This window comes from Lepidochelys kempii, chromosome 4 (assembly GCF_965140285.1).
Source record: "Lepidochelys kempii isolate rLepKem1 chromosome 4, rLepKem1.hap1, whole genome shotgun sequence".
In the NCBI taxonomy this organism is placed as follows: domain Eukaryota; kingdom Metazoa; phylum Chordata; order Testudines; family Cheloniidae; genus Lepidochelys; species Lepidochelys kempii.
Window position 1 is genome coordinate 80,236,003 of NC_136383.1, and position 20,737 is coordinate 80,256,739.

The 20,737-nt window shown below is 40.0% G+C and overlaps 1 protein-coding gene across 32 annotated transcripts in view; it reads right to left on the minus strand.

Annotated features, from left to right (window-relative positions):
* The window catches only part of SORBS2 (sorbin and SH3 domain containing 2), a 458,010-nt gene that overhangs the window by 115,725 nt on the left and 321,548 nt on the right, over positions 1–20,737 (minus strand). For 27 of the 32 annotated variants that reach the window (XM_073341803.1, XM_073341838.1, XM_073341829.1 and 24 more), the window contains 4 exons: positions 16,439–16,488; positions 5,995–6,087; positions 2,385–2,411; positions 872–996 (listed from right to left, as the gene is read on the minus strand). The exons of 1 other annotated variant lie outside the window; for it this stretch is intronic. In XM_073341803.1, the coding sequence (XP_073197904.1) occupies positions 872–996; positions 2,385–2,411; positions 5,995–6,087; positions 16,439–16,448 (255 nt within the window). In that variant the 5' untranslated portion in view covers positions 16,449–16,488. Of the gene's footprint in view, positions 1–871; positions 997–1,409; positions 1,611–2,384; positions 2,412–5,994; positions 6,088–16,438; positions 16,489–20,737 lie in introns of those variants that run through there. 4 more of the 32 variants (XM_073341810.1, XM_073341809.1, XM_073341814.1 and 1 more) reach the window with 4 other exon arrangements.

Sequence of the window (20,737 nt, forward strand, 5' to 3'; positions counted from 1 at the left end):
TCCTAACTTTAAACAAAAGAACAAGGGCCTGATCCAAACTCCATTCAATACAATGGAAAGACTCTGGATCAGGTACTGCATTGCACCTGATGATAATATTATATTCTGATGTCTAGGAAATCACAGATTCCATTTGTTAATGGAAAGAGTGAATTGTGATCCAAACTGGGTCCATAATATCAAATATATTCTATTTTGCACCAACACTATGGTTTGAGAATTATCAGCAAATTTTACAGAGACTTAAATAGTTCATAAAATGTACTCAACATACCATTTTAGCTGACAAGCTACTATTTATGAGTAACATACATACATATTACACACACACACACACTTTTAAAACTTTTGGATTAAAATAGTAATGCAAATACTATTATAAGTATGTTTCTGAATTAAGGCATATTGTTTCATGGCATTTTCTATAATTGTTATATAGTTTAGCAAAGTTAGCTGAAGAACAGTACTTCTGGTTATTCTTAAATTAATCTAATTCAACTTTATAATCAATTATTATTTATTCCATAAAGAAAGTATTTCTCTGAAGTGTAAAATATTAATCAATACCCTTCGAAGTCCGAATACAATTATATAAGGTTTTTGATTGAACCTGGCCTATTTTTATTTGCTTACAGCCTTGTTCTTTGAAAGTAGTTTGTTGTGTTACTGAATCAGCAGACTTGTGTCATGTATAGTGTATGTTTATGTGTACAGCAAAAACAGATAATACAACACGTAATAACAGGTGCAGGTGCTACCAAGAACACATCTGGATAATTCACTCTAGGGCTTCACACCTGCATGTAATGCACTCATAAGCTAACACTTATACTTAATACCAAAGGATGAAACTGTGTGTGTGAAGGTTTACCTGAGTTGGTGACCTCTTTTCTTGTAGATTTGGCCGGACACTTCTAAAGCCTTTTGCTGCAAGAGATGAACTACTAGCATCACCATTCAATGTCTCTCTACTGCCATCATTGTAAGATGTCCAAGCTTTTGTGAGGAAAAAAATCAAAACATATTTTTGGTAAACAGTCCCTATGTATCCATGTTACCATAATAAATCTACCTATTGAACAAACTGTTGAAATGACAACTTTCCAGTCAGTAGCTAGAATTACTACTATTGACAATCTATACATCAAAAGGAGAGTTAAATGGATAAGCCTGAAGCTACAACTTCTCAAGCTGTGATTTTGTCAGCTAGATCAGCCTAAATCGATATTGTTATTATTTTACTTATATTCTGATAGCTCCCACAAATATTCATGGATTCATAGACACATAGATTTTAAGGCCAGAAGGGACCATTGTGACCATCTAGTCTGACCTCCTGCATAACTCAGGCTATAGGACTTTCATTCATTCTTGCTTCAAGTACAATAGCTTTGGTTGAACTAGAATACCTTTTTAGAAAAGCATCTCATCTATATTTAAAGAGTTCCAGTGATGGTCAATTGTTCCAGTAATCTGAATCTGTCTTCCAACTTCCAGTCATTGGATCCTGTTGTTATACCTTTGTCTTTTTAGACTGAAGAACCCTCTATTCTCAGAGTTCTGTTCCTCATAGTCTAGTTATTGTCCAAATATAAATGAAGACACATTCCTGACCTGAATATCTTATAGCCTGGAAGATAAGATGAGGGTGGGGAAAAGGAATACAATATGCAAGCAGGGTTCTCAGGGTAATGATTGGGATATGTATTCTCTGTATTTGCGCAGGAGACTTCAAAAGAAATCTTCAGTGCCATTGGAATGCATGATGGCGAATCAGTAGGTTGTATCCTTCTATCTAAGTCAGTTTTTAGCCAATACTACTGTATTACACTACTGTGCTGCTGGAAATGCTATCTTTTGCATGAGACATAAACTTGAGGTTTTAATCACTTGTAATTATTAAAGATTCAGTAGCACTTTCTTTAAGAGTAGGTGTTAGACTCAGTATTCTAGCTAAATTCCTCCCTGTATTCCTCCCCTATAATTTCAGTTTGATAAGACATTTATCACTTTCTGTCCTGATCTGTTGTGATGCATTGTTAAAACATTGCTGCATTTCAGTCTAGAGGTGGCCGCACTTACTGAACTTACTAGTAAGCATTCTGTATTACGCATCCCATAGAAACAGGAACAAAACAGATTGTATGGCATATATGATATCTAACTAACTGTTGGACAAAATTGTCCTGGAAGCCCTGATGTCACTTTGGACTGGTGGTTGTCTGCTGGAGGATCTCAGGTTTCACCTGAGATAGTTTGCAAAAATCAGTAAAGTTTGTAAGGTCCACTGGGATCCATTTAAATGCATAATGCTATATAAATGGAAGATTGCTATAATTCAATACCAGTAGACTTATGCATAAAAAAAATCATATTTTATTTACCTGAATCTGGAGACTGAGAATCAGGTCCTAAAAAAGAAATAGCCAAGTTAGTGTGTGCAGGAAATTAAAATACTGTAGGCAATTCTGTCAGCATTTCTGGTGATGGAACAGTATGCTGCTTGTGACACTGGACTTGGTTCTACATTCCTTGCACACTCAGACCTCATATTGATTTTGGGGAGATTTTAAGATATGCAAGGATTGTAGGACTAGGCTCACAGTATACTTTGATAAGAACATATATTTTTTTAAAAAGACAGCAATTTTGATCAAATTGTAGTAGGTTGGGTGATGTTTTGATGGATGTGTCTGTTATTGTTCTGTGTATATAGTGTCAAATTCTGTACCCATTTATATCCACGCTGGCCCAGCGATGTCACTAGGGGTGCGTAGTGTAACTTGGTCAGAATTTGATCCATATTGTCTTACCAAATGAAGTCATTTTCTTAATAATCAAAACCACCGATCCTAACAATATTGAATCATTCTGAGTACTGGGCTAATTAAATAAAGGAATCTGAGAGAATCTAATGGAAACTCAAGGATAATAGCGATGGTGCTTTTTAAAGTCTGCAGCAGCTGCTGCTACCAAGAGAATTTAGCCATGAGGTCACACACTCAGTGAGCCTCCACCACAGTTAAACTAACCTTGTCATAGAGAAATTGATTTTAAGCTCTCTCTCTATATATCTATCTATCTCTATATCTATCATCATTCTTTTTTCCTCACAACTTTAATTGCCTATGCTTCAGTATGCAAGAATATTTTCAAAATGCATCACCACTGAATCTTCTTTGTGTTGAATTAAAGATAATTTCATCAACCGTTTTAAAGGAGTTGATGTAATTCTATGTGTAGAAATTAATCTAATTTAAGGAAGCTCAACAGTAATTGTTATAGTCTCAGAAGAGCATGTTTACACTATACAGAAAAAACTATGTTTCTAATAAATTTTCTCTGATGTTGCACAGTTGGAAAAGATCGATATAATAGGTACTAACTGTTTTATTGAAATTACATACTCACAACTTGCCCTCTGTTACCTATATATACACCTCGGAATATTGCACTGTAAATGCCCAATGTTTATTGCTCAACAAAATTACATTTTATCAAGGATTACATTGTGCTGTGACAATTACTACATTGTGGTTATTTAAATCACTGCTACATCAGACAAGGAACAAAACAAACAATATTGTTGCCTGGTTTTTCAGTAAACTCTATAATTTATTGTCTTCTTAAATCTAGATACCAGGAGAAATGACACTACTTTGAGAGGGTATGGAGAGGCTTCATTCAAAAACAAGGGGGCCATACATGGGTGATGTGAGATTTTTGGATGGTGCCAGAATGTGGGAATCTGCAGGATGTCTCTAGAGTGTTTGGCAAAGAAAAAGACAGAAATTCTGTCCATGTAAACAGTATATTGGCATGGGGTATGTTTGGGTGTGTGATTATTAGATGATCTAAAGGTGGACTAATTTGGAAAAAGTTATGCACATGTATGGAATTCTTTTTCCTTTGGCAAAAATTCATACGGATTCTTCATGTGCAACAATCCAATCCACTAGGTTAATAATCCACTCACCAAAATTATCTAAATAAGGATTGGCACTGTGGACCATCACTACCTTTATGGACTATTAAATACAGTAAACAAGACCTTTTAAAAGTCTCAGTTTGCAGGCTTACATGATAAACCATACTGACTTTGCAAGAGGTGTTTTGGAATATCAGGCCAATAATATGCATTTTATGAAGTCTATAATGGTTACACACAAAATAACCTATTAAAAGCCAAATTCTACTACCCTTATTCACACTGAGTACCATCTTATTTTAAAGTAGTCCCACTCATTTCAACTAGATTCTTGTCCTTGTGGATTAGATGTTCACATCTGGACTTCTTGTGAAATTTTCAAAAATAAACTTTTCCTATTTCGTATTTATTTTTTGAGCTAGTCCACAATTTAGAACATCTATAAACATAACATTAAAAATACCAAAAGCTGTTTGTGCATCTGAATTGTAGAAATGTTCTAAAATGACTGTTCTTTGTCTTTTGTGCATTTTAAACACTCCAGAAAAGCTGGCAGGCTGACAGTTGGCATAGCAAGTTTCAGCCAGGAGTGAAATTTTATCTCTAAATAGAGAGGTTTACACTTTCTGACAGCCCTTTAACCAGAGCTGTGCAGATGGAGACGCTTCAACTGAATGTGCTAATATGCATTCAGGATGAGATATATTGTAATTGCTATAGTAGTATCATTTTGGTGACAAAGTGTGGAAGTTACTTCCTTTGAAAATCTGTTGAAAACATCAGTATATCTTACGATAAACTCCTAGGTGTTGAGAAATTTTGCACTCATTCTGTGAAGAATGTTTACAGTTCTACCCTCAAAGTTTTTGAGGATTTTTTCTAGTTGAATGACCACAAGGATATAATGAAACACTGGAGTAAATAAAATGGTGGTCTGGCTGAAGGTTCGTTTTAGACCTCTCATTCCTTCACTCTTCTGCCTTCTTTGTGTATTACACTTGTTTGGCACAGCCAGTGAATGCCAAATTGGTGTAAGGTAATCACATAGGTTTTCTGCCCTATTTACACCTAGCATGTAATTTATACTATGATTTAAGTCACCTTGAATATGGCCAACAGATATGCATTCAAGTTTTACTTCCTTAAACTAGCTGTCAATATAGTCCTCTAATTAAGAAATAGTTTTGCCTCTATTGCATATTTTCTGTGTTTTTATTCTGTTTTTAAATTTCTAGAAACATTTTCTTGAAAATAGGATTTTTGTTTTATGAAAGTTAATTTGGCTCCTATTGTTTATTTCACAACTGAAATTATAATCTTCCATTTGTGATAGCACAATAGTCTCAAACTGGTTGAAACATCAGGACCAGAGAATTATAACTTTAACAGAATTTTAGAGTAGCAGCCATGTTAGTCTGTATCCACAAAAAGAAAAGGGGTACTTGTGGCACTTTAGAGACTAAAATTTATTTGAGCATAAGCTTTCGTGAGCTACAGCTCACTTCATCGGATGCATTCAGTGGAAAATACAGTGGGGAGATTTATGTACACAGAGAACATGAAACAATGGGTGTTACCATACACACTGTAATGAGAGTGATCAGGTAAGGTGAGCTATTACCAGCAGGAGAGCGGGGGAGGGGGGAAACCTTTGTGTAGTGATAATCAAGAAGTCGCTGAGATTTTAAGAAACAAACCCCAGTTTTCATGCAAGTTCTCCTATTAACAAAATAGGGATTAAGAGGCGGCTGGTGCGAAGAAAGGGAAAATACCCAAAATACTTATCACAGAGGTAAGATTTAATTTTTTTTTTAATTAAAATAGCTTTTCAAAATTTCCCAGGAGGTTTCACCTATCCTTCAATGTCCACTACATATAGCCAGAGGAAAAGTAAGATTACATCTTCAGAAACAAAATATGTTCAGAGATTTCAGCATCATAAAACTATATAAATCAGACCTTGCCAGTGGAGTAGCCATTTTCATTACCCTCCTGGCAGACTAATTCTACAGAAACCTATAATACACAAAGCCATTCAAGGGTGGTATCCCACTGGTTAGTTATACCTGCAGCCAATAGGTTTGGAGAACTTTGGACTCTCTTCACAGCTGTTAATGTGACAGACATTGCAGCACGTTTGCGAGCACAGCCACCGCTATCTGGAAGCACAAAACGATACAGACACAGGCCCAAGACAAAGGAAGCAAGCACATGCAACATATTACATGGTGTGAGATATGCCAAACGTACATCAAAAAACACGTGCAGGTAGGAATTGCTGCTGATAGTTGTTTGTTTATAAAACCCACAGATTAGCAGACTACACTGTAGGTTTCAGGAGCTCGGAGTATCTAATATGGTAAGTATTCAGTACTTAATACATTGTGACAATGTGAGCATTCTGGTGCCAGAAGGGCTGCTCATGAGGAACTAAGGCTTCGAGTTGGTCAGGGAGGCCATGGATTCTGTGATTTTATGTGATCTCCATGACTTTAGCCCCATACCGAGGGGCTCAGGCTTCCGTGATATATTGTTTATTGCCCACATCCTGCCCATGACTTTTACTAAAAATTGACAAAATCTTAGCCTTATGTATAGCTAATAATGCACAATAAATAGTTAATCAAGATGAAGGATTAAAAGCTGCATAATACTTGTGAATAATCAGCACTGTAAAGCCATTTTATTGTACACATAAGAAAGGCATATTCATAAGACAGGCTTATGTTTTATTACATGACAGTGTTTTTGTTGTGTACTTTGGATCTATATAGAATATTTTAAACACAAGTGACAAAAATTGCTAATTTTTTCCTTGGTATGGAAGAGTAGGGAAACACAATGCTGCTGACACTGCACGAGAATGAGGCAGGTTGGACCACTGCATCTACAAGCCAAAGTCAACTCAGCAAATAATTACAATATGTCATTCTGAACAAATATTTCACTATTATAATTTCAAGAAATACTATCCCAAATACATTCCTTATATAACTTACACTCATAGACTTTAAGGCCAGAATGGACCATCATGATCATCAACTCCAACCTCCTAAATATCCTCACTAGATTAGCCAGCCTGCTTGGGAAGGTGCTCTTCCCTCTCTTTGTTAGGTGGAACCCGGCTCTGCCTAGCACTCCTCCTTCTTGGAACACCATCCCATGGTCAAAGAATCCAAAGCCTTCTCTCCGACACCACCTGTGTAGCCATTCGTTGACGTCCACGATTTGATGTAGACGAACACATACACGATTTCACATACACGATTGGTGCAGTCAACTTAGATTTACAATAAATGGCAAGAGGACAAAGTGGTTGTATCTTGGAAAAGTGTTGAAATGCAGCAGCAGTGAAGTTGTAGAACAAGTAAAATCTTATGAATATCTAGGAAGCTTGATCAGTGCTGACAGTTCCATCAAGGATGAGGTTAAATGGAGATGTGCTTTAGCTACAAGTACTGTTCAGGAATTGATGAAATTATGGACTGATAAAATCCTTTGTTTGATACCAAAGTGAAAATTTATCAAACCAGTGTACTAACCGTATTATTGTATGGACTGAAACAGACATCAGAAGGTTGGAGGTGGTAGAGATGAGAGCTTTTTGAAAGATGGCAGGTAAAATGTGAAATGATTTGAAGACAAATGAAGAAGTTAGAACCAGAGTAGGATGTGAAATCACAGCACAGGACTGGCTGCAGTGAAAAAGATTACAATGGTGGGGACACTGTAGAAAACAAACAGATGATAGGATGCCAAAGAAAATAATGAAAATTCAACAAAGGTCAGTCAGACCTAGAGGCTGACCACTGACTGAATGGTGGGACCCTGTACACAAAAAGACATGATCTGGCTGGGCTTAAAGGAGGAACAAGCCATGGACAGGAATGAACAGTGATACTGTACTGCTCCCCAAATCTGTAAAGATGCTTTGGGATGAGAAGAAGTAGTCTCTTTGTAGTTAACTCACAAACAGTAAGATGGTCTTAATTCATTGATTGATTACCCATGTCTGCTGTAACCCCCATACTACTTAACTGCTATGTTGAGGGGCAAATAAGGATATCTGATACATATATACACCTATTTAAAATGTTTATATGTGTATAAAATTATACCCACATATATTTTGTTTATATATAAAATTTCCATCTCCTCAATCCTTCATGTCTCTTGTTTTCTTATAAATCTGTTAGGTGTAGCAATCATGTCTTCTCATGTGTTTCTACAATGCCTACATAATGGGGCCCTGATTCTGATTAGGCTTCTAGACACTAACACAGCATAAACATTAGTAATTCATAACTGAATAACCTGTTCGCTGAATAGCATGCTTAGCTTTGATCAGGAGCTATATTTTGATGAGATGCTATCATAGACTCTTGCAAGCCCTCTGAACATGCCACTCCCATTGAAAGAGGAGCAGACGAATAACCAGCTTCAATAGGTATTACAACTTTGGGGAAGGGGGAAAGGAGAATGAAAGATAGCTGGCGGCTATCTCCCTTGTCTAGATCTGTGCAAGGATGGCCCTCACTTTCCTCTGGGAACACTAGGACCCATGTTGCATCCCCCTTTCCTGAGTCATACGGGCTGTGGAAAGAAAGAAATTCTAGACAGAAGCCAGCCACTGAGGGCCAGAGAAACAATGGCTGGCAGGAGCAGACACAGAAGCAGTGGCAGCAGGTTCTGTAGAAGGAACTGTTGGATATTGATGATATTATCAGACTGTTTTCAACAGTTTTTGCTCTGGACATTGACTGTTCCAGCCCCTCACCCACAGTCTCTTCATCTCAGTCTTACTGTACCTGCCCTGAGTGCTCCCCTCCTTCCTTCCTTCCTTCCTTCCTTCCTTCCTTCCTTCCTTCCTTCCTTCTCTTCTCCCCTTCTTAAACCTCCCTCCTTTCCTTTGCTTTTCTGTTTAGCTAATCCTCCCTTACTAATCATCTACCCAAAGAATTAAAAAGAAAAGAAACCCAAGTCCCACCAACCTTCTCTCCCCAAAATAGTGGCCCTAACATGACATTTGCCAGCCATCACTCTGTTTACTCTACGAGTATGTTGCATCCCTTTCCCCTCCCCTTGGTTTTTCTTGTCTATTTAGATCTTGAGCTTTTTGGGGTAGACACTGTCTATTACTCTGTACAGTGCCTAGTGAAATAATTATTATTAAGTTCTGTAGAAGAGGGCTGACTTAGAGGATCAAGATAATATAATTTCCTTCATTTAACCAAAAGTGACTTTATGACCGAGTCAGAGACTCTACAGGGACCAAGTATTTCTGTTCTTGTCTCCCAAAGAAATTGGATAAATTGCTAGGAGGTACATCATGGGATGACTTGCATTAATAAAGTTAATGCACCTATGTTTTGCAGCCTTCCAGAATTGTGTAGTCTCTTTCCTTGGCTGCTTTTTATGTGCTTCATTTGCTAGCAGTTGACTCGTTCAATCATTTTAAAATTAGATGCATTTACCACACATATTATCTCTGTAAAACTCCTGACTAAAATATTTATGGGTGGACACCAAGGATTTGTTTTTGCAAATTAACTTAGACCATTCATTATCCATCTGTGCCAAAAGACAATATTAACATTTGCATACTGCTATGAAATATGTGATATGTATGTTTATTCACTCTGTAAATCCACAGCGGTTCAGTCTTTGCTTTCTTAGGGTAAGATTTCACCCCAAGCTGAAAGAAATCTTTCCTGAACGCCCACGTCAGGCCTTCAAACAATCCCTCAACTTCTCCACGTTCATCTTTAGAAGCAAGCTCCCCTCAGAGCAGGACACACCAACTCAAAGCATCAGCAGACCCTGTCGGAACAACAGATCCAAAACCTGCAGACATCCATTCCATTGCTACAATCCATTCCATTCCATTGCTACAATGATCAGCACGCCCCACAACTAGAGTTACTAACTTTCTAATTGCAGAAAACTGAACACCTTTGCCCTGCCCCCTGCCCAACCCCTTCCCTGAGGCCCCGTCCCCACTCACATCACCCTCCCTCCCTCCATCGCTCACTTGCCCCACCCTCACTCACTAGCTCATTTTCACCGGGTTGGTACAGCGGGTTGGGGTGCGGGAGGGGGTGAGGGCTTCAGCTTGAGGTGGGGCCGAGGATGAGGGGTACGGGGTGCAGGAGGGGACTCCAGGCTGGGGTGTTGGGCTGAGGGGTTCAAAATGTGGGAGGGACTCTGGGCTGAGGCGGGGGTTGGGGTACGGGAGGGAGTGGGGGCTCCAGTAGGGAGTTTGGGTGCAAGAGGGGGTGAGGGGTGCAGGCTCTGTGCAGCACTTACCTCAGGCAGCTCCTGGAAGCAGCGACCTGTCCCTCTGGCTCCTAGGTGGATGGGTGGCCAGGGAGGCTCTCCGCACTGCCCCTTCCCACAGGCGCTGCCCTGCAGCTCCCATTGGCTGGAGAGACATGTCGCTGCTTCCGGGAGCCACGCAGAGCTGGGCAGGGAAGCCGGTCAGCCCCGCTGCGCCGCAAATGGACTTTTAATGGCCTGGTCAGTGGTGCTACCCGGAGGCACCAGGGTCCCTTTTCAACCGGGTGCTCCAGTTGAAAACCTGGCAACTCTACCTACAACACACCTTTCAACATCCATGGGTCCTACACATACCTATCACAACATGTGGTGTACCTCATCCAGTGCACTACATGCCCCAATAACAACTATGTGGGTGAAACCAGACAATCACTATGCTCTTGAATGAACTCACATAGAAAATGATAAAAGACCAAAACACCCTATTGCCTGTTGGTGAACACTTTTCACAAAGCGATTACTCTATATCTGACTTCTCAGTCCTCATCCTCAAAGGAAACCTTCACAACACTTTCAAAGGATACGCCTGGGAGCTTAAATTCATTACTCTGCTAGGCAACAAAAGTCATGGACTGAAAAGAGACACTGAATTTATGGCTTATTACAACAATCTGTGACACACTATCCCCCTCTTTTTGTCCTATGACTGGAGAGGTGTTAACAGGCCACTCTCCTTTGAATGGCCCCTTAAAATGTGTGCTAACTACTTATGCTAAACAACCTGTTCCATCTTGCATTTTGCTGCGACACTGGGAGTTCCTTTTGCAGATCTGAAGAACAATTGTGTGTGGTTCTAAAGCTTGTCTCTCTCACCAACAGAAGCTGGTCCAATAAAAGATATTACCTCACTCACCTCATCTCTCTCGTATGAGGATAAAGACGCTTATCCACATTTTTAAAGCGCTTAGAGATCTTTAGATGAAAAGCACTTCATACATTTTAAGTTATCATTAATATTCTTCTGATCGCTCCTGCTTAGTGTGGTACACATTCTAAGAAATCACACATTCTATTAGCACACTACTCTGGGGAACATGGAGATGTTCTCAGCTTTACACAGATATGCCATAATCAGAAGAGTGTGTTGCCCATATGAAAACCTTGTTCTGAGGCAACATATCCAGGATCTCTCTCTTGCAGCTATTTTGTTCCAGTCTTCACAGAACATAAAAAGAGAGAAAATACTCGCTCAGTTTCTCACAGCCTATAGTCACACATTCTGAGGTGCTTGGCCATTATTATAATGATGGGTGGGATTTTCTAGGGCATTCAGTGGTGCCTTAACTCAGTTCCTGTTGAAGTCAGTGGGATTGTTATCAATGCTGAACACTTTGAATAATTCCATCCTATGTGTTAAGCAGTTGGTAAGCATTTTGAGAAGTTACTGAGTAGCTGACTTGTGAATTTAAAAAAACACTACTATTTATTTGTCTTAAATACAGGTGAAGTAACAATGCAATTACTTCCATCTAGGAAGAATTCTCTCTTCCGCAGATTTCATGTGAACTCTGAACGCTACTTAACTTCTTTTTAGTCCAGTATGACAAAACAAATAAATTAAAAATAACACTGCATGCAATTTTGTATGCAATTATTTTTAAATATCTTTTGTTTCGCCTATATAGATCTCGATCCTATATTGTTTCCAATTTTCAGAGTTTATCACAATCCTATTATTATCAATATAGTGCCATAGGTCTGCACCTGACTTAATAGGCACAATATAAAATTATGTCCTTGCACTGGGAAGATTGCAATCTAATGAACACAGATAAGTATTTATCCCCCTAGATAACATAGTGAGCGATCACTTATAAATAATCTAGAAGCAGTAGGTAGATAAAACAGGTAAAACAATTGTGTAAGGATGTGAATCTGAAAGTGGGTTTAAAAGGATGATAAAACAAGGGGTGAGAGGAGGACAGTTCATGGGAGAGAACTGTAAGTTTCTTTTATGCGTTGTGAGCAGGAGTTGGTTTAGGACCATTTGATTTATACTAGCTTCTCAGGTTTTGTAAACCTGTAATAAATCCATCATGGAGAGGTGCAAGAGTGGTCACAAGGAGCATATGATTGGAGGTTAAGGGTGGTTAATTGTCCTATAAGGAACTCAGATATGCACTTGGGGATCTGTGAGAGTGGTTAGCGAGACTGAGTCTAAGTGAATTGCACCAACTGCTAGCCCCAGAAGTGGGGCAGCTAACACAAGTGGTGGCACAGATGTAGATATTTTTCTCTCTATACATTATGGAGGACTTTGAAAACCAATGAGAATTGTGTGTGTAACTCCCCTTTGTGCCTTTGAAAATCTCCCCCTACAACTTGTTTATTTCTTTGCTTTTTACAAAAATGTTTTGTTGCCTTTAGCTGTTAAATTTGGGAAGTTGCCTGTCTAGCATTTGATAAACAATTAGTATCAAATACAAAAAACATAAACAAACAAACAAACCCTTCCATCCATTAGAAAGTGAAAACTGAACACACACTTTGCAGACTAATATAGCTTCTGGCTGAGATGGCCTGCCAAGTCTACATCCATAGGGGACACTGGACTGGAAGATTCTACTTTTTCTTTTTTTTAAGCTTAATTTGCCCATCTAATGACTTTACAGGATTCACCAGAGCTACAGGGGACCCATTTATTCTTCAAGTAGACCAGTAGTTTGTGGAATGACCCAGTTTTTACTAGACACCGGTGACAATTCTGTAGTACCTAATACCTACAGCTGTGTACATGCACAGACTCCTGCTATGAAGCATTAGTAAATCCACAGATCCAAGATGGTCGCTGCACTATTATTTTAATTTAACAGCACTCAGGATACCATGTGTAGGAGGGTCAGGAAGCTCTATGTAACCAAGTACACTATGCTGAGTATCGCTTATCTCAACCGCTCTCATGTTTAGTGAAAGTGCCGTCTCAGTTTTCTACTCCTGGTGCTACGCCAGGAATAACTCTCAATACTTATGCTTAATCTATCTTGGTTTTTGCATGGGGTTGCAGACTACATCAATAGAACTAAATTTCAAATATTACTTTATTTGGGTGTAATGGGTCGTGCTCACCACCGTAGCACCTCCTTCTGGTTGCTCCAGGAATTAGTTCTGTCCATCAGCAGGGTGCTCACCTCTTGTGGTGTCTCACTCTCCATCACTGCTTCTCCACCATCTCTGCTGTCTGTGGGGACCTGCGTCACTCCTGGACCGCAGTGTCCTATTCAGGGCACAGCCCTCCGGCTGTTCCTCAGCTCTGTTGTCTCCTCCCTTCCCGGGGGAACCGGCAGTCTTTCACCTGGCCTCTCGCGGCAGTGGCGAACTGCAGCCCCTAGTTCAGCCCCTCGCTCAGGGGAAAACTGTAGTCCTTTGGCTGGCCACTTCCCTCAGCGGCCAGTGAGGCAAAGGTGGAGGGCCAGGCCTGCCCGCTACTCTGGGCCCCAACCCAGGGACCCTATAGCTGGCAGCCGCTCACTGCCTCTCCTTCCCCTCTCTGCCATTACCTGCTTTCCCTGGGCCACTTCCCTGTAGCCCCAGCACCTACTCGCCCCCTGTATCAAGGCCTCAGTCTGAGAGCCAGCTGGAGCTCCGCTTGCTCCCCTGACCCTGCCCAGCACTGCTCTGTCCCAGGTACTTCTCTCTACAGGCAACCAGTCCTTTTCCCTCAGCTCCTCTCTGCCCTGCAGCCCTTCTTATAGGGCCCAGCCTGGCCCTGATTGGCTGCTTCTAAGCCTTTGTCTGGTTGGCTGGGTTCTGCACAGACACTCTAAGGGCTGCTATTAATCCTTTGCCAGCCAGTGAGGGACAGCTGACCCGTCACACTGGGTAATTTCTTCTTTTAGTGGAACTGGTAATTGTGGACAATTGCTATAGATGTTCACAAGTAAGTGATGTGCTCCTGGATTTGTAAATGTGCAATAGGTGTAAGTTCAGTGTAAGTTCATGTGACATATTTGTTTAGGCAATCCTAGGGGGTTTCAGTAGGTAGTTATCAAAGTCTGCTCTGGAGGCATTAGAATTAAAGGCCACAACAAAAGGAATTCAACTACATTGAAACCTGTAGCAAAAACCTCACTGGAAGTTAGAACAATTAACCCATATGTCAGCTATGATGTCACGACGAGGCTGTAATTCACATTTGTGATATTAGAGCAATGAAATGTGACATTTTAAAAGGAGAGACATGTACAAAATAGTATTTACTAGATTTGAACCCATGAGACTGCAATATGCAATTGAATTGTAATCATATGTGTGATAATGATTAGCTGAATTACCTCTCACATCATAATTCCATCAGCTAAGGAGTGCTTCATAACTACCCTAATTTCAAAAAATATGAATATATGGATAAAAATGTATACTGTAACTTCAGCTCTCACAAATAAACAAGTATAAAACTGGGCAGAGAGAAATTCTGAATATCATTACAATAAATAGTGTCTTCCTTATTAAACTCTTGTGTGACCCACCAGTTACTGAATACAAAACAATACAAGCTTCAGATGAATAAAAAGTTACTTGAGCTGATTTGCTCATGCTGCTTATTATTGTGTTCAGAGAATCCACTATCTCTACTATAATAGCTCAGAGTAAACCTGAGGTTGTGGTATTAGTTATTTATGTACACATTGGGTGAAATCATGGCCCCATTGAAGTAACTATAAATTTTGCCATTGACTTCAGTGGGGCCAGGATTTTACTTGTCTACTGCACAGGTCAATCCAGACCCTATTTAAAGTCAGTGGCATAACTCCCATTGACTTCAATACTGTAGGATCAAGCTACAGTTTTAATTTGTACTTTGTAATAGGCCATAAAGCAAACAAACATTCTACAATTTGTGTTTTGGTTAAGACCAGATTTTACATTTCTGTCACAGCAGTCTGAAAGATAATGTAATTAGAATCATAGAAATACAGGATTGGAAAAGACCTCGAGAGACCATCTAGTATCCATCCCACTGTGTGGAGACTAGACCAGTTGTGGGCAACCTGCGGCCTTTCAGGGTAATCTACATCCCTACAGCCTGCGCCACTTCCCGCAGCTCCCATTGGCCGGGAATGGTGAACCGCGGCCACTGGGAGCTGTGGGTGGCTGTGCCTGTGGACGGTCAATGTAAACAAACTGTCTCGCGGCCTGCCAGCGGATTACCCTGCTGGGGTGCGTGCACCCACGGACCGCAGGTTGCCCACCACTAAGCTAGACAGTCCCTGACACGTGTTTCTTTAACCTATTCTTAAAATCCTTCAATGAGAGAGATTTTACAACAGTACTTATTTATCCTTATAGATAGTTTTTCCTCAAATCTAACCTAGATCTCCCTTGCTGAAGATTAATTTTGCTTACTTATTGTCCTGCCTTCAGTGGACGTGGAGAATAATTGATCACTGCCATCTTTATAACAGCCCATAACATATCTGAAGACTGTTACCAGGTCCCCCGCACAGTCCTGTTTTCTCAAGACTAAACATGCCTTTTTTTAACCTTTCCTCACAGACCATATTATTTAAAAAAACTTTTATAATTTTTGTTGCTGTCCTCTGGATTCTCTCCAATTCGTCCACATCTTTCTAAAAGTGTGGTGCCCAAAAACTGGACACACAACTTCAGCGGAGGCCTCACCAATGCCAAGTAGAGCAGAACAATTACTTCCTGTGTCTTACACGTCTTCTGTTAATACACCCCAGCCTATTTTAAAACTGCATCACATTGTTGGCTCATATTCAATTTGTGATCCAGTATAGCCACTAATTTATTAAATAGCAACCTCTTTTTATATATAAACCCACCTAATAATATACCATGATAATAGGATATTTACAGAAAAGGAAGCATTATAGTACTGTTTTCCAAAGATAAAGGGATGCTATTTTCCCTTGACTGTTATGTATGCCGTTGTGCTGCAGAACATATATATGCATTGTACAATTTTATATATATTTATATACATATAAACATGCATATTTCATATATATATACATATAAAATATACATACATGTTTATATATGTATGTGGCACATGTAAATATACATATACAAACATACTATTTAGTTTAATTTCAATATCAGTTTAGTGTAATTTGTGCATGAACATTTAATAAGTTGGCCCCTAGTTTGCTAAAAGATATATATATAGAAGATAGAAAAGTAAAGAAAAATCTCACAGAAACAGCATACCTGTATTCATTTTGACACTGGAGGTTTTGTTATAAAAGTCTTCAGTTTTCCTGCAGAAAACAAAACGATCTATTAATTTGTCACAACACAATGGTATGTGGTACAAAATGTCATCAGTGTTTTTGGGGGGTGGGAGAAGAGGAGACACCGGTGAATCAATGTCATAACAAGGATAGCCCTATTTTAAACACAGGCTTTAGTTAAACTGGCACCACTTGTGCCTGCCTCTAAAGTTAAAGTTGAGCCAACACTTCCATTATAACCTACTCTATTTTCAAAGATTTAGTATCTCATCTATAAACATTTGCAAATATCATGCCAATGCAATTGACTTTTGGTCTCCAGAGTATCAACTAAAGAGCAGGTCACTTAAAGAAATGTGTAAAATAAAAAATCTGTTTATGGAAAAGCATCAAATAAAACCTATAGACAGATATACATAAAAAAGACTAGGAACATTTTTTTAACAGCCAAAAGTTATTAACTCTTTTCCCCAGTATTAATGTGCTAGAAGAGTAGCTTTATTTATAATTTAATATGGATATTTTTACTGACATTGTGATTTTCACCATTGGTTGCTGCAGTACTAACTATTGACTTAGGACCTGTTCCTGCTCCCATGGAAATCAATGGCAAAATTCCCATTGCCTTTAATAGATTCAAGATCAGGCCCTAACACAGGAAGGTTTCCAAATGCACCTGGCTGTTCCTTAAAGGATAATAATATGCATAGAAACAAATTATAAATACATTAATCCAGGAAGCAGGAACAGTTTGATTCTCTTGGGCTTGTGGATTCTTACACTTTATGACATTTAAAAACAAACCACCAAGAGAACAAATACAAACAAGCAAACAAACAAATATCAAACAAGCAAACAACAACCTTATGCTTAAACAAGCTTATGCTCGAATAAATTGGTTAGTCTCTAAGATGCCACAAGTACTCCTTTTCTTTTAACAACCAAAGAGGAGAAAGGACATCCTAAATTAAATACAACACTTTGCCCTTAACTCCTGATGCTGTGCCTGTGTTTATCATGCTGATTTGAGATAAGTACAAGCCTGAACTGAATTTCCCCACTACAGACAGTTTGTGTCACAACTGTAATATTATTTAATGGTTCAGAGGCTAGAGTCTCTCTTCTGTCTGGCCCATTCAGGATGCTACACCGGCATAAAGGAGTAATAAAGTGGGTGCAGGCAGAGAGTTGCAGAAAGGCTCCCCAGGGAACACCTCTGATACAAAAGGGTGGCCCAGCCAGCACACTGCTGCTGAAATGGCTCTTCATTTCCCTCTCAGCTTCGTGTATTTGAGGTGCAGGAGGGGACATGTCCAGAACAAACTGCACTCTGCCTATTCTCAGCGACCTTATTACATCTAGAGGCTGCCCTAATTTACACCACTGGGGCCAAGAGTTGGAGTTCAAGAGTGGTTTAAATCATCCTTTTTTCCTCCCTCCCTGTTTCTACAGCAAATACAGGGTTAGGAAAAAAGAAAATTGGAATTTTTCATATTTAATACAAAACTAATGGTTTGTTACAAGTTTCCCCACTATTTTTACCATATGCTGTCCCTCGACCGCCCACTTTAAAGAACGATGGTGTGTATGATTAGAATGGCACATTGGTTACAATGTACTACCATATTAAATGAGATCCCAATCTCAGGTGGGCTTCGAGGTGCTACTGTAATTAATAAATAATAAATAAAATGACTTAGACTGGGTGGGGCTGAATATCCTGAACTCCCACTGAAGTCAACAGGGATTGAGTGAACAGCACCTCTGAGGCTGAAACCTCTAGCAATTTATTCTCTTGTACTGATGCCCATGCAGAATGTACTTTGTACTACTGTAGAAATTCAATGTTATTTTTAATGATGCCTCATAAGATGATCATACTGATTCCTCACTCAGATAAGACACTTTAACACTGCTAATACTATTTAAAAGCCAATTTCCTTTTGCTATACATTAAGGGAAGGAACAGGCATATGTTACAGAAATGGATCACCCTAGAAGCTAAGGGATAATACTGGGATGACTAATAAAATTTCATGCCATCCTATTTATGCTAAAACTGCTGTATCAGCAAATTAGCATCTGAGAATTCTCAGTAAACCATTTAAAGATTAAAGCAAGTCCAATCTATTTTCTTCAGTGTTGATAAACTGTCTTTGATTGTAACTTTAAGCTTACACAACAGTCACAAATTATTCTTGAAAGCATCCAATTCTTGGAGTGTTTTCATGCTGCTACAGGAGACAGCATTTTAAAGTAGTCATAGAATCACAGAATATTAGGGCTGGAAGAGACCTCATGAGGTCATCTAGTCCAATCCCCTGCTCAATCAGGACCAACACCAACTAAATCATCCCAGCCAGGGCTTTGTCAAGCCGGGTCTTAAAAATCTAGAAGGATGGAGATTCCACCACCTCCCTAGGCAACCCATTCCAGTGCTTCACTACCCTCCTAGTGAAATAGTGTTTCCTAATATCCAACCTAGAACTCCCCCATTGCAACTTGAGACCACTACTACTTCTTCTGTCATCTGCCACCACTGAGAACAGCCTAGATCCATCCTCTTTGGAACCTCCCTTCAGGTAGTTGAAGGCTGCTATCAAATCCCCCCTCTCTCTTCTCTTCCGCAGACTAAATAACCCCAGTTCCCCCAGCCTCTCCTCATAAGTCATGTGCCCCATAATCATTTTCGTTGCCCCCCGCTGGACTCTCTCCAATTTGTCCACACCCTGTCTACAGTGGGGGGACCAAAACTGGATGCAATACTCCTCAGCAATGCCGAATAGAGGGGAATAATCACTTCCCTCGATCTGCTGGCAATGCTCCTACTAATACAGCCCAATATGCCACTGGCCTTCTTGGCAACAAGAGTACACTGTTGACTCATATCCAGCTTCTCGTCCACTATAATCCCCAGGTCCTTTTCTGCAGGACTGCTGCTTAACCACTCGATCCCCAGCCTGTAGCGGTGCATAAGATTCTTCCTTCCTAAGTGCAGGACTCTGCACTTGACCTTGTTGAACCTCATCAGATTTCTTTTGGCTCAATCCTCCAATTTGTCTAGGTCACTCTGGACCCTATCCCTACCCTCCAGCATATCTACCTCTCCCCCCAGTTTAAGATTATCTGCGAACTTGCTGAAGGTGCAATTAATCCCATCATCCAGATCATTAATAAAGATGTTGAACAAAACCGGCCCCAGGATCAACCCCTGGGCACTCCACTTGATACCAGCTGCCAACTAGACATCGAGCTGTTGATCACTACCCATTGAGCCCAACAATCTAGCCAGCTTTCTATCCACGTTCTAGTCCATTCATCCAATCCATACTTCTTTAACTTGCTGGCAAGAATACTGTGGGAGACCGTGTCAAAAGCTTTGCTTAAGTCACATCCACTGCTTTCCCCATATCCACAGAGCCACTTTTCTCATCATAGAAGGCAATCAGGTTGGTCAGGCATGACTTGCCCTTGGTGAATACATGTTGACTGTTCCTCATCACCTTCCTCTCCTTTAAGTGCTTCAAAATGGATTCCTTGAGGACCTGCTCCATGATTTTTCCAGGACTGAAGTTCCCCGGGTTCTCTTTTCCCTTTATTAAATATGGGCACTATATTTGCTTTTTTCCAATCGTCCGGGACCTCCCCTGATCACCATGAATTTTCAAAGACAATGGCCAATGGCTCTGCAATCACATCAGCCAACTCCCTCAGCACCCTTGGATGCATTAGATCTGGACCCATGGACTTGTGCATGTCCAGCTTTTCTAAATAGTCCTTAACCTGTTCTTTCGCTCACCTCCTCCCCACATTGTCTTGCCCAGTTCAGCAGTCTGGGAGCTGACCTTGTCTGTGAAGACCGAGGCAAAAAAAACATTGAGTACTTCAGCTTTTTCCACATCATCTGTCACTGTGTTGCCTCCCCCATTCAGTAAGGGTCCCACACTTTCCTTGACCACCTTCTTCTTGCTAACATACCTGTAGAAATCCATCTTTTTACCCTTCACATCCCTTGATAGCTGCAACTCTAACTGTGCTTTGGCTTTCCTGATTACACCACTGCATGCTCCAGCAATATTTTTATACTCCTCCCTTGTCATCTGTCCAAGTTTCCACTTCTTGTAAGCTTCCTTTTTGAGTTTAAGCTCACCGAAGTTTTCACTGTTAAGCCAAGCTGGTCACCTGCCATATTTGCTATTCTTTCTGCACATCGGGATGGTTTGTTCCTGCGCCCTCAATATGGCTTCTTCAAAATACAGCCAGCTCTCCTGGACTC